At 39.8% G+C, this 24,937-nt stretch overlaps 1 protein-coding gene across 1 annotated transcript in view; it reads right to left on the reverse strand.

Annotated features, from left to right (window-relative positions):
* Positions 1–4,901: 4,901 nt before the first annotated feature.
* denr (density-regulated protein) overlaps positions 4,902–24,937 on the reverse strand; it is a 32,370-nt gene continuing 12,334 nt past the window's right edge. Inside the window, exons 5-9 of the mRNA XM_059988227.1 lie at positions 19,403–19,487; positions 12,507–12,584; positions 10,475–10,591; positions 9,901–10,040; positions 4,902–5,166 (exon numbers count right to left, since the gene is read on the reverse strand). Coding sequence (XP_059844210.1) covers positions 5,122–5,166; positions 9,901–10,040; positions 10,475–10,591; positions 12,507–12,584; positions 19,403–19,487 — 465 coding nt within the window. The 3' untranslated portion in view covers positions 4,902–5,121. The remainder of the gene's footprint in view (positions 5,167–9,900; positions 10,041–10,474; positions 10,592–12,506; positions 12,585–19,402; positions 19,488–24,937) is intronic.

A 24,937-nucleotide genomic window follows, 5' to 3' on the forward strand; every position in this document is an offset into this window, starting at 1 on the left:
TTAAGAGCTCCAGCTGGAATAAGTCCCTTCAACCACTACTCTGTCTCCTATGCGCAAGCCTGTTCTGAATACAAACAGCTGTGAAACACATGCATCCTAATCTTCTGGATGAACCTCCCATGAGGGAGTTTGTCAAACGCCTTATTAAATTCCATGCTTTACTTTCATCAATCTCTCTTGTCACCTTGTCAAAAAACTCAAATCAAGTTGGTAAGGCACGACCTGCCATGCACAAAGCCATTCTGGCTCTCCTTAATTAGGACATGGGTTTCCAAATGCTCATTTTCTCCAGCAATTTCGCTGCAACTGACGTAAGATTCAGCAATCTATAGTTTCCAGCATTTTCACTTGTTCCCTTCGTAAATAAAGCTACAAGATTAGCCACTTGCCAATCCTCTGGGACGTAGCCTGTGCCTAGATCATGGTCAAGGCCCCAGCAATCTTGTCTTTTGCCTCTCTCAATAACCTGGGGTAAATCCCATCAGTCCTGGGAACTTAGTCACTTAATACTCTTTAGGACACCCATTGCTTCATCCTACTTGACTTCTAAATGCCTTAACGTATTTATGCACTCAGCACTGATTACCTAGTCTTTCATGTCCTTTTCCTTGGTAAATACTTAAGTAAAATTAAGGAGCTCACTCACATTCTCCTCATCCAAGCAAATATTCCCTTCTTTATCCTTGTGGTCCCCTAGGTATCGTCTTGCTCTTGGTGTATTCAGATTCAGTTTATTGTCATTTAGAAACCACAAATGCAATGCAGTTAAAAAATGAGAAAACGTTCCTCCAGAATGATATCACAAAAGCATATGACAAAACAGACTACACCAGAAAATCCACATAACGTTTGGCAATCCCCAATCCAGAGTCAGGAGAGGCTGCTGGGTATTAATATTGCGTTATCATCTTAGCGTGTTTCCCGGAAAGGAGCTCCAAAACCACCAGACGAAACAAGACCAAAAACTAAAGCTACAAGACCTGCACAAAACCACATAATTACAACAGTGCAAACAATAGCATAATTGATAAAAAACAGACCAAGGGCACGGTAAAAATAGTCCAAAGATGTTAAAAGACAGTAAGTTTGAAAGAAACCATCACACAGTTTTCACAAGTCCTCAGAGTCCCGAATGACTCGTCATCCCACGCCGGCGGCAGAAGGGAATACCCCCACTATGGTCTTCCACAGCACCGCCCGACTCAGCCTCACAGATGCAGCACACAATGAAAGCTCCGTCGAACCCAGCCTCGCAGACGCAGCACACAGTGAAAGTGACCTGACCGCAGTGGATTCTGAGTCTGTTGAACCTCCGACCATCCCCTCCGGCACAGCTTCTCCGAGCACCATCCTCTGCCGTACTAAGACGTCCCCGCCAATGGCCATTGGCAACGCGACCCCGAGGACTGGGGGCCTGTTCTTCCCAGCAGAGACCTGGACCTCACAGCAGCAGCAGCAAAGGTCTTCCTGGAGATTTCCAGATGTTCCGCCGTGCTCCCACATCCATTTTCAACCAATTATGTTTGCGCATGGCACCCCGCTTCACAAATAACAGATAATCAGCTCCGGAGTGGCTGCTGCAAGCTGCGTCACGCTGCCATCTTGGATCATATGTATAGAATGCCTTGTGATTCACCTTAACCATACTTGTCAATGACTTTTCATGGCCCCTCCTGGCTATCATAATTTCCTAATTCCCTTCTTGAGTTTTTTTTCTGGCTGCTTTATAATCCTCATGTGCTCCATTGATCCTAACTTCCAATGCTTTACATACTTCCCCTTTTTCTTGACTAAATTAATCATCTCTCTGGACATCCTTTATCTTATTTTTCCAACCCTGTCCCTCCATCTAACATGAACATGCCTTTCCTGTAGTCTGTGCAATTGATCTTTAAATACCCTCCACATGTCTGATATGGACTTGCCAGAAAAAAAGGTGTTCCTAATTTACTCGCCTTAGTTCCTGCCTAATGTCCCCGTAGTTTGTCCTACTCCAATTTAACACTCTCCCGCAAGGATCATTCTTAACCTTATCCATAGCCACGCTGAAAGTTAAGATGTGGTCACTGCTCACCCACTGAAAGGTCAGTCATCTGACCAAGGATCATTATCCAAAGCCAGGTCTAGTACAGCCCCTCCTCTCATCCAACTGTCTACATATTGATTTTAAAAAAACCCTTTTGGATACACTTAAGGAATTCTGCCCCATTTAAACCTCTTGCACTAAGATCCCAGTTCATATTATGGACTTTGAAAAACCCCTATGACAACACCACCTTCTTTTTACACATTTCCTTGAACTCTTTACGTGTGTTCTGTAATGTCTGTCCCAGAGGCTATTAGGGGGCTCTGTAGAACAATCAGTTTGATTGCACCCTTTCTTATTCTTGAGTTCTACCCAAACAGACTGAGTCCGAACCCTCCATTGTTTCCTGAGTGCAGCTGCGATATTATTACTGATTACTTGCGCAACTCCCTCTACCACACCCCCAACCTTTTACCTTCTTTATTCTTTCAAAAACTTTGAAAACTTTATACATTAATCACCCATTCCTATCCCTCTCAACCAAGTCTCTGTAATAGCCATAACTTCATAGTTCATGCTTTACGTTAATCACCTTTACCCATAGTACTCCTAGCATTAAAATACACACATTTCGAATTATCCGACCCATCATACCTGTTATTTTGATTTTGCCTATCAATACTTTCACTGACGTCTACCTTCCTGTCCAATCCTTCACTTACTGACCTGGTACTCCAGTTCCCAGCTTCCTGTAACACTAGTTTGAACCCTCCTGAGTTGTTGGAGAATGAAAGGAGTATCTAATTTGGTTGTTCAATGTGACTAATTGCAATAAAGTATCGTGCATTTGGTACTTATGGGCATATAGGACCATAAGATGTAGGAGCAGTATTAGGCCATTTAGTCTGCTCAACCATTTGATCATGGCTGATTTAGATTCCCTTTCAACCCCATTTTCCATCTTTAAATATTCCCAATGACTTGGCCTCTGCAGTCATCCATTGCAATGAATTCCACTGATTCGTTACTCTCTGGCTAAAGAAGTTTATTCACATCTCTGTTCTAAAGGGTCACCCTTCAATTCAGACTGTGTCCTCTGGTCCTGGACTCCCCTACTGCAGGAGCAATGCATCTGTTCTCTATCTTCAGTTTATTCTATGTTGCGTGCTTATTATGGTAATTAGTCACGAGTGAGGGTGTGGAAAAAGCAAAGGGAATAAGACACATATTTGTGCTTTGTTTGCTGTAATTTGTAGCTTTGGACCACTAGATGGTGCATCTTTTGCTGACTGCTCAATATCATTCAATTGCACTTAGCTTACTTGGACACACTTAAGTTCGACCACTTCAAGATTTTATGTTTGTTAATTGCTAATAAAGGATTTGACTTTTGGAGTAATCATTGGAGCTGGTGGCACACCATGTAAGTATATCAAATCGGTAGGGTCGCAGGCAGCGGCAATTGCTTTGGTTTTGCCATCGCACCTACTATTGGGAACATCCACTCTATCCGGTGGAAGTTGGGATTGAACCCACGGTCTCTAGAGCTGAGGTGGTGGCTCTACTTGGCTGCCAACCTTCCACAGCTATTCATGCACACCTCAGACCCTTCTCATCACCATGCCTCATTTAAATTTGCCTTGTAATTTTTATTTATGACTTGGAGGAGTAAGTGGAGGGGTGGGTTACTAAGTTTGCAGATAGCATTTACAACAGTGTTATTGTAGATAGTGTTGCCTGGATATCACAGAAGGGTCCTGACAATTCCTAATGTATCTGTCACAGAAAGATTCATCCTCAACTGCATTAGCTGGATGACAGGCTTCCTCGTTCAGTAGCATCGGTTATTTATTAGTTATGGGCCCCCTCACTGGTATAAGTTCAGCATTGATGAAGATCATAAAACACAGAGGCAGAATTAGGCCATTCGGTCCATAGGTCCGCTCTACCATTCCATCATGGCCAATTTATTATCCCTTGCAATTCTCCTGCCTTCCCCCTGTAACATTTGACGCCCTTAGTAAGACCATAAGACAATGGAAGGAAAGCTTCCTGACATCAACTCTGTTCAATGTAGTTCTGAGTTTAAGGCAATCTCCCCCTCCTTTCTTTTCTTGATTTGCTCCCACGAACCTTAACTAATCCTTTTACCTCCTTAAACATGGTGGAATAGTGGGCCTTACTCCGGAAGATTCACTCACCAGTTACTGTCCAGAGCTACCCTCTCTTCAGCTGACAACTTAGTACTGAAGAAGCATTCACCAAAAGGGAGAGCTAATTCTACTGTTGGAGTTTCTGTTAGCTACTGATGATAGCTACCATTTAAGAGAGTAATTACTCAGTCTATCACTGACAAATGCAGCAGACAAGAATTATAGAAGTGTTGCTCAGGGAAGGATACACAGGCAGTTATGGGCAAGGACAATGCTTATCAATGTGCTAGTCTGCTACAATACATTTATTACAGTCAGCAGAATATTTTGTGAGTCTGTTGTTTACTGATATTCCTTGTGTGGCGTTCTCTGCCGCTACGTTCCATTTTGCTGGAATTCCTTCAGGCAGCCATTTAATGAAAGTGACAATCTTGGTCTTTGGTTAAACTTCACTCTTCAAAAGGTACAATATTTGCTAATGAACTTGATCACTCTTGCACAAGTAACTCCAATTCACCGACCACTCTTTCATGCACAGCTGTCAGTTATAAGCCAATTACCTAGCTCCCATAGTACAAGAATTCTACTGGAAGGGTTAATGTATTCTCATTTATTGTATTTGCATGTATGAACAAAATTCACATCCTTGTGCTGTCTGATTTGTGACACAGAACCACAATGTGTTAAACTAACAATGTTGAAATACAATGATCCACAAGAGATCAAAACAGATATTTTATTAAACTAAGGATCTTAGTGCACACAATGTTTTTTTAAAAACATAATCCAGAATTTTCACAGGAGCTTTGGCAACCAAAGTACAAGAAAATAGCCTCAAATCCATTGAGGGCGTTTGACTAGAGAGGATATCCGTAATAAAAAGCCTTTTCACTGTTGGCCAAAATTTATTCCGCCAGGTGAAGTGAGCAATATAAGTGCAGGTCACTTCTTCACTTCTCCAAGATCTTCAATGGAGTCATCATCCACCTGCAAGAATAATCAACATTCAGAAACAAGAAAATTGACAAGGTTTAAAATAGCGGATTGAACAAGTCACTTACTGGAATGTGCTGAATTTTGCAGCATGGGAAAATAAAAAAGGGAAGGAAATATTCTGCTCACTAAGTTTTTTTTAATCTCCACCTATGGGCAAGTGATAAAGTTTTGTAGCTATTTTAGCAGAAAGGATTAAAAAAACAAGGAGCCAAAACAGCAGATTACCAAACCTTACAACCACTGATGCTATAATGCTTCTGTGCTGGTGTGAGAACAGTTATAATAAAACCTTATAGTCCAATTTCACAGAAATGAATTTTTGACTAACACTGATATCTGGTTGAGAAGAGAAAATGTGATGGCAACAAAGGGATTAAGTAAGAGGGCAAATATGCTAAATGATCGATGTGGGAAAATTGAAATTATCCACTTTGTTAGGAAAAATAAATCAGTGATCCTACCTAAATGGTAAGAGATTGCAGAGTTCTGAGATGTAAAAGTATCTAGGTATCATAGTGCATGACTTTCAAAAGGCAATTATGCAGATAAATAGAAAACTAACAAAATGTTTATCTCTTTTTTGCTGGTGGAAATTGAATATAACCGAGTTTATGCTTCAATTACACAGAGCATCAATAAGACCACAATAATGTATGCATGCAGCAATGCTCTCCTTATTTACAGAAGGATATTAGTAAGCTGGAAGATTATCCCACACCCACTTTGTTTAAAATAAGGGGCTACAAATTAGACAAGTGATTTTTAAAAAATGTCAATTTATGGAATTCTCTACCTCAAAGTGTGGTGGAAATAGTACACATTTTTAAGGCAAAGGTAAATGGATACGATATGCAAGGTATGAAGTATCACCATGGAATGCTAAATTGAAGCTATAATCAGATCAATCATGATTCATTTGAATAGTGGAGCAGATTCAAGGGTCCAGTTGTCTGTTCTTGCTCTTTTGTGTTTTTACATGCTATACCACCATTCTTTAACTTTTTGATACAATTGCTCCTGTTTGCCATCCCAAACGCTTGCATTTTTCTATTTTATTCAATATCTTTAGCTGCTCAGCTTTCTGACCATTTCTGCTTACAGTATTTTTAATTTGCAAAGCTAGCTTTGACTTCCTCTTTCCATGGTTAACACTTCTAGCAAAAGTGCTAGAAATACTCAGTATACATGTTGCTTTCTCAGAGTCGCAGCAACCACAACATTATTTGCAATGTGTTCCTCCACATTTCAGGTTGACCTTTGTCAAATGGTTTACCCCTTTTCCAAGTGTTGCTGTCAGGTATCTGTTCCAGGATTTCAGCTACTGTGATATCAATCTGACCAAGTAGCCAAATGGTTTTAAAATCGCTATCAGACCTTCAGGAATTAAGGACAAAGTTTATACTATAATTTGTAGCAAACCACATTCATTTTATAGCAGAAGTTCTAGTCAGATCAATTAATTTCACTTGATTTTTGTGTGGGTGGACGGAGATCACAACACTGATAGAAAATTTAAGAAATTTAAGTTAGATCACAACTGCAGAAATCTTGAAGTTGCTGTCAGTTTAAAGATTCAATAATTACAAAATTCAGTAGTTTCATTGCAGATGTGTTTACAGTCTGTGTTTACAGACATTTTTAATCTTTTCCTCTCCCAGTATAGAGTGCCCTCCTGCTTTAAAACATCTACCATTGTTCCGGTACCTAAAAAGACCAAGGTAACAAGTCTGAACGACTTATGTCCTGTCGCACTCACCTCAATAATAAGTAAATGCTTTGAGAGGCTGGTCAAGAACTACATCTGCAGCATGCTACCACCCAAACTGGACCCCCTACAATTCACCTAACAACACAATTGATTGACAGATGATGCAATAGCCACAATTCTACACACCAAACTCACACATCTGGAGAAGATGGACACTTATGTGAGAATGCTGTTCTTAGACTACAGTTCAGCATTCAACACCATAATTCCCTACAGGCTCGACAAGAAGCTCAGAGACTTTGGCTTTCACCCTGCCTTGTGTAGCTGGATCCTGGACTTCCTGTCAGATTGCCAGCAAGTGGTAAGAGTGGGCTCCCTCACCTCTGCCCCTCTCATCCTCAGGGCTCTGTACCAAACCTCCTCCTTTACCCTCTGTATACCCATGACTGTGTTGTCACCCACAGCTCCAATCTGCTAATGAAATTTGCTGATGACACTACACTGATTGGCCTAATCTCAAATAATAATGAGGCAGCCTACACAGAAGACATCACCTTGGCACAGTGGTGTCAAGAAAACAACCTCTCACTCAATGTCACAAAAACAAAGGAGTTGGTTGTGGACTACAGGAGGAATGGAGACAGGCTAACCCCCATTGACATCAATGGATCTGGGGTTGAGAGGATGAACACTAAGTTCCCTGGCATAAACACCGAGGATGTCACGTGGTCCGTACATACTGGTTGTGTGGTGAAAAAGGCATAACAGTGTCTCGTTCACCTTAGACAGTTGAACAAGTTTGTTATGGGCCCACGAATCCACAGAACTTTCTACAGGGGCACGACTGAGAGCATCCTGACTGGCTAAATCACTGCCTGGTATGGGAACTGTACTTCCTTCAATTGCAGGGCTCTGCAGAGAGTGGTGCGGACAGCCCAGTGCATCTGTAGATGTGAACTTCCCACTACTCAGGACATTTACAAAGACAGGTGTGTAAAAAGGGCACGAAGGATCATTGAGGACCTGAGTCACCCTAACCTCAAACTGTTCCAGCTACTACCATCCGGAAAACGGTACTGCAACTTAAAAGCCAGGACCAACAGGATCCAGGACAGCTTCTTCCACCAGGCCATTACACTGCTTAATTCATGCTGACACAATTGTATTTCTATATTATATTGACTGTCCTGTTGTACATACTACTTATTAAAAATTACTCTAAATTGCACATTTAGAGTATAAAGATTTTTACTCCTCGTGTATGTGAAGGATGTAAGAAATAAAGTCAATTCAATTCAATCCATTACAACAGCAAAATCAAGGACAAAGATCTATTGTGATTGACATCTACAAATGCTTAAAAGATGTTTCTTTTGAGGAAAAAACATAAAATTGCTGAATAAATTGTTTTCCAATGAACATTTAATAAAGTGGAGGTTAAGCTGTATGCTAAATCATGCAGTTTGACAGGAATTGATTTGGGAACTGCCAGTAATCAGCCAGTTGCCGTTTAGCTCATTTCTGACATGTTCAGCCGGCCCCCTGCTCCACTACTGTACTTACCAATGAGTTCATTAGAACAGCTGTTAACTAGAGAGGGCTATTGCAGTCGTTGTGCCAGAAGTGCAGGAAAACATTTAAATTATATGTAATTGTATTCTGACATTTAAAACTTTATTTGTTTAATTATTCAACCACCAAAAACATTTAAAAACAATTCAAAAGCCATTGACAGCTACTCCAGTGCAAAATGCCCGAGACTTACTCACTGCCATCATGAGACTCTTTTGCACTGTCTCAAAGCCAAAGCCATCCTTCCATTCCTTTAGTGGGACAACCAGAACTGTACACAATAGTCCAGATATTGCTGAACCAGTGTTCTAAAAAGTTGTAAGATAGCCTTGACTTTTGAACTCAATGCCTCAACTAATAAAAGCAAGCATTCCATAAGTCTTCACCGTATCAAAGTGAATAGCCACTTTCAAGAAGCTATGAACTTGGACGCCAAGATCTCTCTACTGAGCAACACTATTAAGGGTCTTGCCTTTAGCAGTTCACTGTCTACACTACAGCCCACTGTACTTCACCTGATGCCTGTCTTCCACATTCAAAAAGCTGATTAAATCAAGGAAACTCCAACCAAGACCTTTTCCAGAGTTACTTACTCTGGGAAGAACAAATTCTCAAAACAACCAAAAAGCATTTTCAAGCTTTGCATTTAAAAGAAGCACATTAAACAATTTATACTAAAAAAATGCATCTGCAAATAATTAATGTACTCAACATTATCCAAATAATTTCTGTGCTTCCACCACCACTGTTAAAACCTGAATTTTAAAGATATGTTTTCACTCTAACTTGTAGCCAAGTCACATCTATTGTCATTTCGACCATAACTGCTATGTACAGTGCATAGTAAAAATGAGACAACGTTTTTCAGGACCATGATATTACAAGACACAGTACAAAAACTAGACTGAGCTACGTAAAAAACAAACCCTAGACTACCTACCCAGGACTGCATAAAGTGCACAATACAGGGCAGGCATTACAATAAATAATAAACAGGACAACAGGGCAGTAAGGTGTCAGTCCAGGCTCTGGGTATTGAGGAGTCTGATAGCTTGGGGGAAGAAACTGTTCCACAGTCTGGTCATGAAAGCCTGAATACTTTGGTGCCTTTTCCCAGACGGCAGGAGGGAGAAGAGTTTGTATGAGGGGTGCGTGTAATGACCAAATCCAATTAGCTAGAATTTTAACTTATCACATGTTCCAAATACTAACTTGAGAGACATCCGGAAGAGTTTTCCTCATTACATACTGAAAGACTCATGCTGAGAAATTCTACTGTACTGTAATGCACACAAATCGCAATCTTTGAACACCCACAACAACCAAACAGCTTCCTTCTGAGGACAACACGCAGAGTATTAATCAGCTTCACTCTCAGACATCTTGACAATCACAAGCCCAGAAATAGTTGAAGTTTTTCTGAATCCAAGTAACATTAATCTTACCTCTGGCCATTTCTCTTGAATAACATCCAGGATATCATCTGTAACATCACCCTGAATTGTGATTTCATCTTCTCCTGTAACTGATGCTCCACAGGAGAACTTCTGAGCAAAGAATCGCTGGGCTTCTTTAAGTTCAATCTCTGCTTATATGCAAGTAACCATTAACAATTATTTCAATTAAGATTTTGGGTTGAAATAACAAGATTCCAAGTTTAGGATAATGTTGTCTGGGATAATAACAAGAATAAAAGTTAACCAAGAGTTTTTTTTCTCTGTCAAACTATTTGCTCAACTGCCATGAAATTCTTTCATTTTGAAGAGACAATTTTACTGAATATAGATTGGAATAGGATAATAGCGAGAATGAAAATTAATCCATGAGCTTTTTCTCGTATATAATTTATTATATGATATTTTTTGTTCAACTGCCATGACATTTCAAAATTATTTTGACAGGAGGCAACACTGAAAATAGATTGGGGCAATGTACAGAAAATACCAATTCATATTTTATTCACTTTATATACAGGGGAATATTAAAATGACAGTAACATAAATAAAATTAAATACTTGCCGAAAGTTGCAAGGCCACAGACTCTTGTTACATATTTCTTTTTTGCTCTTGGAATTTTTGCTATTGTAACCTTCTGGGGTGCTGTCTTCTTTTTTTGTTTAATTATACCTCTGCCACCTTAAAAATGAATAGGAAACATTAATTTAGAACGCGTGTTCCATTTCCCGTGTGCTAAGTTTGTTTTATTTATGGACATAGGAAGTCCAAACTTACTTAGGGTTGGATCAAATATAGCTTTGCGCAGTGCCTTTGATTGATACATTAAGTTATTTATCACTTAAAAAGTGCAAATCATGTCTCTGCTAAATATTTTAAAGTAAGCCTTATATATGGAGGAAGAAAATGATATATCAGCAATCTTTATCACAGTAAATATTTAAAACCACATTTTACAAAGAAAACGGATGGAAAGATTGTACAAGATTTCCTTTGAAGATGTCAACATATCAAGAATTATTACAATCTTATAGAAAGACTCTGTGTATTCCTAAAAACAAAATCACAAAATGGTTACAAGGATTTCTACACATCTGCTGGTCTTGTTTAAATATAATTTCTTAAGGTAGAACAAATGATGTAGAGATTGCTTGCAAGACTTATTAAAACAGATGGGCTTTGCAAGATCAAGAAAGCTATTGAAGACTTCAGTATCTGTAGTAATTTTTCCTAATCACAACTTAAGAAAGTTAAATGTGGTGATCCAATTCTCCTTTGTGCCAGTAACCTTAAACTTCTGGTTATGATCCAGTGAATCTATGGAACTACTTAAATGCCGATGACAAGTGAGGAAAGGAACAGGCTGGATCTAACCCTTCTTTACATTTGAATTGCCAACGTTCACTCTTGGGCTCACATACAATAACTGCGATTTGGTCCATGCATTGGAGATTGTCTATTCAGCAAATGGTCAACAACTTCATCTTCAGGAGAAAATTATAAATTGAGATGCAGAAACACAGAACTCTGATTTGGCAATATTCTGAAAGGCAGCTGCATTCTGACAACCAAGCTCACTTGCAACAGCATCAGATTATATGAGACAAAATTTGCTTTGAAAAGTGACAAATGGAAATGCATGCCAGCCTAAAACATTCCAGTCATTCTTCTCTTGCGATTGGTGCTTTGCAGAGAAGGTGCAGGTTATCACGGGTTAAACAATGGCATTAATAAAGCCAAATTACCAGCAAAACAAAAATAAGCTATAGCTGACCTTAACACAATTGTATGATAGATGTGTATGCAGTTTAGTACTAATACATCTATGTTTAAACTGAAGCTATTCAAAGTTACACAAATGACTCATTTCTTCCCAGAAATTTAGAGTACAGATGGGTAAAAAAAAAGTTCAAGAGGAGCTTAATTTAAATGGATAGAATGTGTTTTGCAGTTAGTCAGCAGAAAGAGGGGTATTTATAAGACTGAGTTTTTTTTTGCATGGACAATTACATTCTAACATCAGAAGTTGCATTTAAATTCGGGATGTACACTACAACTGTGTACCTCCGTGACACTGATATGATCTATATTCTCATTACTTACTTAGCAATCTCAAGAGTTTCTTAGAAATGTATTGTAAATTCTTAAAAATAAATCCTTGGAAAAACAATTGGCTTTGATGGCTAAATTAGTGCAAATGAAGGTTTGGAGGATGCAATCGTCAAAAGCATTGTATAAAGGTAGTCCATTATCTGTACTAAGTGCCAGCATGGAGTTTTTTTCATTTTTCGTTAATCAAAAGAATACAGTAATGTACATTGTATGATTTGTTCTATTGATAACTATTAGGAACTACACTTTTATAGTACTGTAGTGGTATTGTTAGTGTTCTAATTTGTTCTGTATTTCATTTAAATACCCAATTTGTTACTTAGTTAAATGGTAGTTTCTCTTTTTTATACATTTTTGACTAATTCCATGAAACGTCCGCTAAGTGGGGCAGCCACTTAATTGGGCCAAAATGTACTGGTCTTGATGTGTCCCAGTTAACCAGACTTCACTGTATTTGTAAAAAATTATTTATAGGTGAAGTAACCTCGTCTTTGTTTTTTCTTTTCTTCCTCCTCGCCAGATGGTGGCTCTCCTCCTCCTGAATCCTGCTGTGGGGACTGATCTGTTTTAAAAAAAAGTAAAATATCAAAGTTAAGTCTCAATGGAAAAAAATCACATCTGATCATTTTTAAACAATAAAAGGTTCAGATTTCAAACTGTATACAGGCTTTCCCCGCTATTCGAAGGTAGAGCGTTCCTATGAAATGGTTCGTAAGCCGGAATGTCGTAAATTGAAGAAGCAATTACCATTTATTTTTATGGGAAAAATTTGTGAGCGTTCACAGACACAAAAAAATAACCTACCAAATCATGCCAAATAACACATAAAACCTAAAATAAAAGTAAGATATAGTAAAAGCAGGAATGATCTGATAAATACACAGCATATATAATGTATGAATACTTTTCTACAAATATTGCTGTCTACCAAAGTGGAAATCTCATGCAAGCGCTCTCAGCAAAAACACATGGCACAAGCGCTCCTGGCAGAAGCACTTTTTTCAGTAACCTTTAAGCTATGAAGTTACCAAATAACACATAAAAATACACAGCCTATATAAACTAGAAATAATGTACGCCCAGTGTAGTTTCACTTACTGGAATTAGGAAGATGGTGAGGACACTGATGATGGTGCGTTAGGCTGAGTCGTCGTAGACTGGGGTGGTGGGACACTGGGGTGTCATCTCATTGTCGTCTGTTTCCATCAGGGCAGGCAGGTCACCTTCTTCTGTCTGCCTGCCTCAATGTTGAAGGTTGAGTTTTGTTGTCTGCTATGGCTGATGTGGAAGGCTTGAAAAACGACAGTATGCTTGACTGTTTAGCCTTGCTCATTTTTCCATTATACAGTTCTTTGTAAGCACTCAAACCATCCTGCAAACCTGCCCTAAACCTACGTACCCTTTCAAAATTAAAGTCATACTTTTCTGCAATCATTGCAGCGTTGTCAATCATAGCGAAAATCTCACGCAATTGCTTCACGTTCAGTTCCTGGACGACTTCACTTTTGGGCCGTTAGCTACTGCGTTCGGCTTCGTTATCATTTCCTCTTCATCTGTCAGTTCTTGGTCATGGGATGCCAAAATCTCTTCAACATCATCTTCGTCAACTTCCACAAACCCTTATCCAAACTCACTATATCCTTACTTAATTCACCACGATCCAAACGCTTTATTACGTCTAGTATAACACCCTTATGCACTCTTTTAAGCTTTTCCAATACCTTAGGACTCAACTTGCCAACTTGCTAACGGATGCACAAAATAAATCGACATAAAGCACAGATGCTCACAGGCACGTGTTTAAGCAATGCCGGCTAGAATTCAGTTCGGGGAAGGAGCTAGTCTGCTTGGCACGCTCTGCCTTTTTTCACATGCTGCCTTTTTCGTGCGCTGCCTTTTTTTGTAACAGTGAAAACACCTTCTGTTAGTGAAAACAGGTAACTAACACAGACAGACAGACATACTTTATTGATCCTGAGGGAAATTGGGTTTCGTTACAGTCACACCACAAAGAATAGTGAAGAAATATTGCAATATAAAACCATAAATAATAATGTTAATCATGCCAAGTGGAAAAAATAAGTCCAGGACCCGCCTATTGGCTCAGGGTGTCTGACAGTCCAAGGGAGGAGTTGTAAAGTTTGATGGTCACAGGTAGGAATGACTTCCTATGACGTTCAGTGTTACATCTTGGTGGAATGAGTCTCTGTGCCTAACCAGTACATTATGGAGTGGATGGGAGTCATTGCCCAAGATGGCATGCAACTTGGACAGTATCCTCTTTTCAGACACCACCGTCAGAGAGTCCAGTTCCACCCCAACAACATCACTGGCCTTAAGAATGAGTTTGTTGATTCTGTTGGTGTCTGCTACCCTCAGCCTGCTGTCCCAGCACACAACAGCAAACATGATAGCACAGGCCACCACAGACTCGTAGAACATCCTCAGCGTTGTCCGACAGATGTTAAAGGACCTCAGTCTCCTCAGGAAATGGAGACGGCTCTGACCCTTCTTGTAGACAGCCTCAGTGTTCTTTGACCAGTCCAGTTTATTGTCCACTCGTATCCCCAGGTATTTGTAATCCTCCACCATGTCCACACTGACCCCTTGGATGGAAACAGGGGTCACCGGTGCCTTAGCCCTCCTCAGGTCCACCACCAGCTCCTTAGTCTTTTTCACATTAAGCTGCAGATGATTCTGCTCGCACCATGTGACAAAGTTTCCCACTTTGAAATGTAGGTCTTTCATAACAGCGAGTTGACGTAAAGCAAACGTTCAAAAAACGGGGGACACCTGTACTAGGTTGACATAGGCTGGTTGATCAAGACTGTTTTTTAAATAAAACTATTGAATTACTTAATTAGTCTTTACATCAATGTAAAGTGGAAGAAGAATGATTGAAAGAGTTAATATTGAACTAGAAATTCACAAACACACTCTTACAAATTCTGTATTATTCAAAGTCATTAGGTTCAGACAGTATATAGTTAATATTTTTCCAGTCATACCCAACTAGTTTTTAAAAATGCGTTGGGGGATTCTGGTTCTACCACCCTTTCAAACAGCAACTTGCGGACTCTTACCCTGAAGCTTTTAGTTTTAACCTATGTTATCTGATTTCCTATAAGGAGGTAAAGCCCTTCCTACTTATTCTTTCCAGATCCCTTTCTGCACAAGATGGCACCCGTGGCTAATGGTGATTTGTTGCAGACAGCTCACAAAATACTAGATACTCTAGTATACTTCTGAACTGCTATCACCACAGTCAGCAGCATGTAATTCCCCTTTTACGGACATACTTTTGAACTGATTAAACAGTCTGGCACTTTTTCAATCTCCTGAGGGATTCAGGAAACTAGACTCTTGAGAGTGCAGGTCCAGCCAGGGCGGCCAAGCTGGTGGTGTGAGCTGCACTGAGATCCAATAGCACATGGTCAGCTCCATTACTTCGTGCCAATTAAAGCATCGAGCAAGATTAAAATTGTTGAGGACCAGGGTGAAAAATGAACAAGTGTTCAGTGCTGCCTGCCTGTGTTTGACCTGCCTCCTTCTCTTCTCACTACTACCATTGGGCAGGAAGTGCAGGAGTCTTGGGTCCCACTCATCTCTTACACTTCAGCTAAAAAAAGAAAATTATTCATCATTTTAACCAAATTAACGTTGGAAGGTTGATTGACAGAACCATTTGCTTCTCCACATTATCATTATATCACCTGCAAACTTCTGTAATGCCCTGGCTAAGATTTCTAATGCTATGCTGTAGATAGCAGTTTACACTGTGTCCTGCTGGTAGAAAGTTTTGGTTTTGGCTAGACATAAGAAGCCTTGCTGCCCAACTTAGGAATGTATGTGTCAGCCAATCAGGATGGTAGAGTCAGGAGAAAGTTCTAGAGAACAGGAAGGGGTGGGGGAGAAGAGAGATTAATCTGGTTCAGGGTCGTTATTTTTTGGTGGCACTTGCAGGGAGGACAGGAGAAAGATCCAAAACTCTGGAGGGAGAGCCCATTTGTATGAGATGGATTTCGAGCGAAGTCCGGAGTGTGGCGTAAACGCCAACTCCACAAAGAGCTCTAACTTTATGTGCACATTTGGACTGGTTTAACTGTAATGGGCCTTTTTATTTCTTTTTCTTTTCTCTTTCCTACTAACTGTTTGATAAAGCTAAAATTTGTAAATATATATACTTTATAATTTTATGCAGTGTACGTTCTGTTATTTCTTGCCGACAATTGTGTATGGCCAGTATTTACACAGCATTCACTCAAATTAAGGTTTCTTTAATTGGAACATCACCACATTCCCATTTGTTTGAATCCCAAATCATACCAACCCTTGATGTTCAATTTTATGAAGGGTGGCCTTCTCACCACTGAGTCCTGTGGCTGTTAACAGAGCAGGCTAACGAGCCAAGTTTGCTTACAAGCCCGGTGAGGTTTGTGGCAGCTTCATCCGGAGATTTCTCAAATGCTGTGTGACTGCTGTTTTAGAGTCGATTAAGCGGTTTGTGTGTTTAAGCCTGTGTTTTAAACTAGTGATGGGGAATGGGACGAAGGTACTTTATTATACGCCACAGGGATTAAGGTTTGGTGCGATTCAAAGAGATTATCCACAAATAATGCTTTGAGCGGGGTGGATGTCTGAATTCCCAATGATCTGTTATTCAGAGTGCTGAGTTCTGTAAACGTTTTGGGGAAAGTTACGCTGATTGAATGGTGTTTTGACCAATCAGCTAGTAAGGATGTCAAGTTAGTCCACACTAGCTGTGATGCAACTGAAGTCACACTGCCTGCTAGGCTGGAGAGGCAGGCCATGGGCAGTCCATATTTTTAGAGAAGGGGAGCAGGTAGCAGAGAGCAAAGACTTTAAAGGCAAGTTATTCTCATTTCTGCAAAGTGAGGGAAAAGGGTTGTCTGATGTGAAAGCTCTGATGGGTCCTTCAGTGGTTGATTTAACAACCAGTCTGTTTGGCAAACAAAGATAGTTAATTCCCACATCCCCCTTAGTTTATATGTACACTGTTAATAAATTGTTTGCAACACCACTGATGAAAGTTCAAGTAAGAGAAAATAGAAAATACGTTATACAATGTGGTGAATTGATTTGATGTGATCCATTTCTAAATTTATGATTGTTAATTTGTGATGAACATCCTATATTTTTATTGTGTCTATTTTTAGAATCAATAATGATCACATTGGAGAAAAAGGAAACAGAATGATTAAAATATCAATTAGCTGACATTTTGGAGAATTGCACAATATTATTTCTGTCATTCCATTCAATTAATAACAATGAGTTCAAAAAAGTCTTTGTTTCGTCAGTAACAAAATAATCTCTTCACGATTCTCCAAGCAGAATTCTTTTTATTCTGCCCTTTATCTTTTCCAGCTATCACCTCCCAGTTTCTCACTTCATTCCCCTCCACTTCTGCCTCACCTGGCTTCAACTATTCCCTTCCAGCTAGTATGCCTATCGGTTTCACTTGGATAGAACCAAATTTGGCTAGGTAGAACCAGATACAGATGGCTCAAACAATTTCAAAGCTGTTTTGTCTGGTTCAAACCAGAGTTTAAGGTAAAGGAACCCTTAGGAGGCAGTGATCTTAATATGATAGAATTCACCCTGCAGTTTGAGGGGGAAAAGTTAAAATTTGATAAAATCAGGATTACAGTGGAGTAAAGGGAACTACAGGGCATGAGAGAGGAGCTGGCTAAAGTTGATTGGAAGGGGACATTAGCAGTGATGATGGCAGATTAGCATTGGCTGGAGTTTTTCGGAGAAATTCAGAAGGTACATGATATATTCATCCTAAAGAAGTATTCTAAACAGAGGATGACGCAACTGTTGCTGACAGGGAGCACAACTACAGCATAAAGCAAAAGAGAGGACATATAATGTCGCAAAATACAGTGATGAACTAGAGGATTGGGAAGCTTTTAAAAACAAACAGAAGGCAACTAAAAACAAAAAGGAGATAAAACATAAGATATCAAGGTAAGCTAGCTTATAAAATAAAAGAGAATACCGGAAGTATTTTTGCAGATATACGTATAAAGAGTAAAAGAGAGACAAAAGATGTTTTTAGAGTGCTGGAAAATGATGTTGGAGAGTTAACAATGCAGGAACAAGGAAACAGTGGTTGAAACTAATTGTACTTTGCACAATTTTTCACTGTAGAAGATACCAACAGTGTGCCTGAAACTCAAGTGTCAAGGGCAAAAGTGAGTGGAGTTGCTATTACTATGATGGTATTTTGGAACCTGAAAGATCTGAAGGTAGACAAGTCACCTCGACTGGATGGACTACATTCCAAGGTTTTGAAAACAGGTTGCTAGAGGCATCAGTAGTGGTCTTTTAAGAATCACTAGATCCTGGAATGGTTTTGGAGGACTGAAAATTGAAATTTCACTAGACTCTTTAAGAATGGAAGGAGGTAAAAGACAGGAAATTATAGGCCAGTTAGCTGTACTTCAGTAGTTGGTAATGAGCCTACTATTAATTATGAGGTTTCACGGTACTTGGAGGCATATGATTAAAAAAGGCCAAAGACAGTATGGTTTTCTTCAGGGAATATCTTGCCTGACATATCTGTTGGAATTATTTGAGGAAATAATTGGCAGGATAGACAAAAGAGAGCCAGTGAATGTTGTTTACTTGGATTTGCAGGCCTTTGACAAGGTCCTGCCAATGAGGCTGCTAAACAAAATAAGAACCATGGTATTACAGAAAAGATACTAATATGGATAGAAATTGGCTGACTGGCAGGAGACAAAGAGTGGAAATAAAAGGACTGTTTGTGGGAATAAAGACAACCTTTTCTGATTGGCTGCCAGTGACTAATGTTGATCTGCAGGGGTCAGGGTTAAGAATGCTTCCTTGCATGCTTTGACAGAATTGATGGCTTTGTGGCCAAGTTTGCAGATGATAAGTGGAGGGGCAGATAACATTGATGAAACAGGGAGTCTATAGAAGGACTTTGACAGACTAGGAGATGGGGCAAAGAAGTAGCAGATGAAATACAGTGTGAGGAAGAGTATCGTCATGCACCTTGGTAGAAGGAATAAACACATATAATATTGTACACCTTGAAGCTGAGTTCTTTGATCAGAGGGAAGCCCAATGGACAAGCTTGTCCTTCACGACAATTTTGTTGTAGTGATATCTACTGTGACTGGTAATAAGGTGAATGTAGCATTATGGAAAAAAATCACAAACGCATTAATATTTTCTGAACAGATAGAGTACATAGCATATGCACCATTTACCATAAAACTGGTGTTAAGCTACAAAAAATCGAACAGCTGATATCAACAGACAGAAGCACAGAATATCTACGTTTAAAAATACTACAAGAAATGCTTGCTTCTCTCTTTTTTTTACCTATATTGAGTTTTGCAAATTCCTCTGGGCAATTCTTCTCCAGCCATTGTCTGCACTTTGTATACTGGGGCATATATTCACAATACTGTAAAAGCAAAAGCACGTGTTTATAACTCAGTTAAGTTTTTCAAAGTATTAATGAACATACCTCATTCAGAGAGTCGCTGTTGTAAGTACCACCAGCAGAATCAGTTAACCAATGTTGAGGTGGCTTGCTCCCAGTGTGTTACAACTGGTAACGAGTCATACAAATTTTGGAGAGAAATCACACTTGAACTACAATTCGTGAAGGTCAGAGTAACAATTTATGTTAAAACTTAAACACCTAGTAGAGGAACCTTGAGCAACAGCAAAACTACACTCGTTCAAAGATGCCAGTGGGGATTCAAAATAAACGCAGCATTTAACAGCCCATGTACAATAAGGTTTGATGAAAGATCATTGACTGAAAATGTTAAATAGTTCTCTCTCTGCAGCTGTTTGCAGACCTACTGATGGTTTGTTGTTTTTTAGTATTTTTAATTTCAAGATTTCAATATCTATTGTTTTCTGCTTTACAATTTAAATTTAGCAGTTCGAATTACTTTTATATTTAGTTTTGCTCAGGTCTCTTCAGAGCATTTGTTATTGTTTTTCAAGCATAGCACAATTCAAAAATATGTAAGAAAAGGTTAGCAATAGTACTGGAAACTATTTAGTATAAAACAATAAAAAGTCACCATTTAACTGAGAAAACTGCAGAAATGTTTTATTAATATTTATGGACATTTGAAGCTGAATAAGTACAATTGCTGTAAAATATGGAAATCTGGTTGGCTTAGACAAACTGGCCACTCTGACAGCAGAGGTGTTGACTCTTTACTGTTATCAATATCCTACATGGCCTGGTTCCAGAGTGATTTAACTGGAACAATACTGACCCCTAATGACAGAACTATAGCACATTTAGATAATAGAGTTGTAAAGATTGTATTTATTGTACTGTAATTACAATAATTACAAATAATTATCCTAAGCCTTAATAGCTTGGAGTCTGCAATGGTAAAGGTTGATAAACTCTGCATTCATAACACTGGGAAACATTTAGTAACTTCTAGACTATGAATGTGCCATTGAACGGGGCCTTCATCAAGGACTCCCACCATCCAGGCCATGTTTTCTTCTCGCTACCACCATTAGGAAGGTGGTACAGGAGCCTCAGGACCTACTCACCAGGTTCAGGAACAGTTATTATCCCTTAACCATCAGGCTCTTGAACCAAAGAGGATTATTTCACTCGCCTCATGACTGAACTGGTCCCACAACCTATGGACTCACTTTCAAGGACTCATCTCATGTTCTCGATATTTATTGTTTGTTTGTTTATTATTCTTTTCTTTTGAATTTGCGCAGTTTGTTGTCTTTTGCACATTGGCTGTTTGTCCATTTTTCATTGATTCTATTATAATTCTTGGATTTACTGTGTTTGCCCAAAAAAACCCCTAAATCTCAGTGTTGTAGTATATGGTGACATTACATACTTCAAAAATAAATTTACTTTGAACTTTGATTGCAGAAGCCTAGAACCTCTTGCCAGTGATTTCCTAAGCTTTTTTTCCCCAAATTTCTCCCAAGTAATCAAGAACACTTGAACTGCTATTAAGTTTGAACTACTATTAAGTTTGAACTGCCTACAAGTTAGCCTCACTGTACTCGTAAAATGACATAGTCTTACATAGTATAACAATCTTTAAAATTATATACCAACTTTTTCTGGAGGCCCAATCAAATGGGGAGGAGGCAAGTAACAGTAAGTTAAGGACAAGTGGAGCAGCCATTATTGGAGTGGAGCAGCATTAAAGTGGGGAAGCTTTGACTCAACAGGCTTTGGCAAGGTAAGTTTCTGTTAAGTTTCTTCTTCATTCTTTGTCTGTTAGTGCAGTGAGAATGGCTCCAGGGGCTGTGTGGTGCTCTTTATAAGAGACGTGGGAATTCTGGGAGATCTCCAGACTCCTGGATAACCACATCTGCACCAGATGCACTAAGCTGCAGCTCTTCTGAGAACGTGTTAAGGATCTGGAGCTGCAGCGAGATGACCGTTGGCTCATACAGGGAACTGAGGAGGTGACAGATAGGAGCTACAGGAGGCAGGTACCTGGGTGACTGTCTGAAGAGAGAAGGCCAAAGGGCAGCCTGTGTAGAGCGCTCCTATAAGCTGTTCCCCTCGTTAATAAGTATACTGCTATGTGGGAGGGAACGACCTACCGATGGGACCCGCAGCCACCGTGTCTCTGGGACTGAGTCTGGCATTGTGGCTCAGAAGCTGGGGCAAGAAGAAAACTGCAGTACTGACAAGGACTTCCATAGTTGGAGGAGTAGACACGACATTCTGTATGCAAAAGAGACATCTGGATGGAATGGTGCCTCCTAGGTGTCAGATCGACTCCACGGCATTCTGAAGGGGGAGCTGGAGTAGCCAGAAGAGCTGGTACATATTGGCACCAATAATCTAGGTAGGAAAAGAGAGGAGGTCCTGAAGAGAGAACTTAGAGAGTTAGGTAGAAAGCTGAAGAGCAGGGCGTCCAGGGTAGGAATCGCTGGATTGCTGCCTGTGCCACATGTCAGTGAGTAGAAGAATAGGATGATTTGGTAGATTAACATGTGGCTGAGGAATTGGTTCAAGGGGCAGGGCTTCAGATTTCTGGATAACTGGGATCTCTTTCTGGGAAGGTATGCCCTGTACAAAAGGGACGGGTCACCCCTGTACCTGAGGGGGACCAATAAACTTGCAGGCAAGTCTGACAGAGGTTTTGGGGAGGTTTAAACTAATTTGGCAGGGGAATGAGAACCAGAGTGATAGGGTTGAGGATGGGGCAGTTGCTATAGAACTAGATGCAGTATGCAGTGTGACTGTCATGAAGGACAGGCAGATGACAGGGCAAAATTGCAGTGGGATGAGTTGCTGTATAACATGGGGACAAAATCCAAAAGGATGACCAATACAGGACTGAAGTGTTATATTTCAATGCAAGTAGAGTCATGGCTGGAAAAAGATCACTGTTGGGAGCTTAACATCCAAGGATACACAATGTCTCGAAAGGACAGGCAGGTAGGCAGAGGGGGTGGTGTGGCTGTGTTGGTAAAAAGAATATGAAATCAAATCATTAGAAAGAGGTAACACATGATTGAAAAATGTAGAATCCTTGTGGGTAGAGTTAAGAAACAGCAAGATTAAAAGACCCTGATAGGGGTTATTTACAGGCCTCTGAACTGTAGCCAGGATGTGAGTTATAACGGGAGATAGAAAATGCATGGCAAAAGAGCAATATTATGACAGTTAAATGTGCAGGTAGATTGGGAAAATTAGGTTCGTGTTGAACCCACTAGGGAATAGGCTTTTCTGGATTGGGTGTTGTGTAATGAACTGGATTTGACTAGGGAGCTTAAGGTAAAGGAACCCTTAGGAGACAGTGATCATAATGATAGACTTTACCCTGCAATTTGAGAGGGAGAAGCTAAAGTCAGATATAATCGGTATTACAGTGGAGTAAAGGGAATTAAAGAGGCATGAGAGAGGAGCTGGCCAAAGTTGCAAGGGGACACAGGCAAGGATGACAAAAGAACAGCAATGGCTGGAGCTCCTGGGAGCAATTCGGAAGCACACGATACATCCCAAAGAAGAAGTCAAAGCCAACGTAAAAGTGAAAGAGACAACGTATAATAGACCAAAAAGTTAGTGGGATGTTAGAGGACTGGGAAGCCTTTAAAAACAAGAACCCAGGGTATTATATGAAAGATGGCAAGGGCAGAGGATTGGCTGATTGGCAGGAAGCAAAGAGTGGTTGGTTTTTCTGGTTGGTTGCCAGTGACCAGTGGTGGCTATGGAGGTTGAGTCATTGGGTGTAGTTAAGGCAGAAGTTGATGGGTTCTTGATTAGTCAGGACATGAAAGGTTATGGGAGAAGGTAGGAGAATGGGGTTGAGAGGGAAAATTGGTTAGTCATGATGAAATGGCAATGCAGAGTCAATGGGCTGAATAGCCTAATTCTGCTCCTTTCTCTTATGGTTTAACTTTGTTTTTGTACACACAGTTGGATGTTGCATAGATGAGAAAGGACACTCAAATATTTAGAATAATTGTATTAACATTGCTCCAATAAGGCATTCTAATTACTGCACAATCCTTGATAAATTTAACAGAATGTGGTGGATTGTGCTAGCCAGCTGCAATAAAAGTGTCAATGAGTTCAGGATTTCCATTACTTTGAGAGTGGGGCTTCAATTAGGGAACTGGTCAGTCATTTCTGTTGGGATTATGGGTGGATTGACTACTGGCATGGCTGCCAGTATGGTAGAAGGCTTAGAACATAGCATGGTTGGATGGAAGGATGTAGTGAGGATCCTTGTCTCAGCTGTTATGCTATTTAAAGTTGAGAAATCCTAAATGAACGTTACCTCACTTTTCTTAATATACACTATTTCTGTTTTTTGCATGTTTTTAATTTACAGCATACGTATGTTTTTAATATACGTATACTGTAATTGATTTACTTACTTATTCTTTTTTTTGTTTTCTCTTATATATTATGTATTGCATTGACTGCTGCTAAGTTAACAAACTTCACATCACATACCGGCGATAATAAACCTGATTCTAAAATACTGTATCTGTTGATAAATATCTAGAGAGTAGTGGATTTGAATATGTTACCTATTCAAATCTATTTACAATGGAGCTCATGGCAGCCAGAAATAACCATGTTACCAGCCCATTGTAAAAAGATACATTTCAATACATTTCACTTTTCAGGCTGAATATACAAATATGCTGCATATCTTAATTACGGCACTGACAATGACGCAGGAATGCAATCGTCAATAATTTATCAGTTGATTCTCGGTAACTGTGATATGCAGTAAAAAGATAACATTTTATTTTATTCAGATAGAGCACGGAAACTGACTCTTCTGACCCAATGAGCCCTCACGCCCAGTTACACCTGTGTGAACAATTAACCTCTGAGCCTGTACATCTTTGGACTGTGGGAGGAAACTGAAGCACCTCGGGGAAACCCACATGGTCATGGGGAGGATGCACAAATGCCCTACAGACAGTGTTACATTACTGAGCCGCCCCATTTAGATACTCACTGCAACTTTATTTGTTACAAATTAAAATTTGTAGAGTCAGAGGTTAAATGCAGATACAAGGGGTGACTGATAAGTTCATGGCCTAAGGTAGAAGGAGTCAATTTTAGAAAACCTAGTACATTTATTTTTCAACATACTCCCCTCCTGCATGTACACACTTAATCCAGTGTTCATGGAGCATACAGATCCCTTCTTTGTAGAAGTAGTCCACAGCGGGGTGATTGATAAGTTCGTGGACTAAGGTAGAAGGAGATGCATTATGAACTTCAAACTTTCAGCATTATTACTCAGAGCTGAACTGCACGCACATGAAATGAGAGCATCTTGGACCTCCAGGTGGTCCACAGCAGGGTCGATCGATAAGTTCGTGGCCTAAGGTAGAAGGAGATGAGCTATACAGCTCTTG

This window comes from Hypanus sabinus, chromosome 13, assembly GCF_030144855.1.
Source record: "Hypanus sabinus isolate sHypSab1 chromosome 13, sHypSab1.hap1, whole genome shotgun sequence".
Lineage (NCBI taxonomy): Eukaryota > Metazoa > Chordata > Chondrichthyes > Myliobatiformes > Dasyatidae > Hypanus > Hypanus sabinus.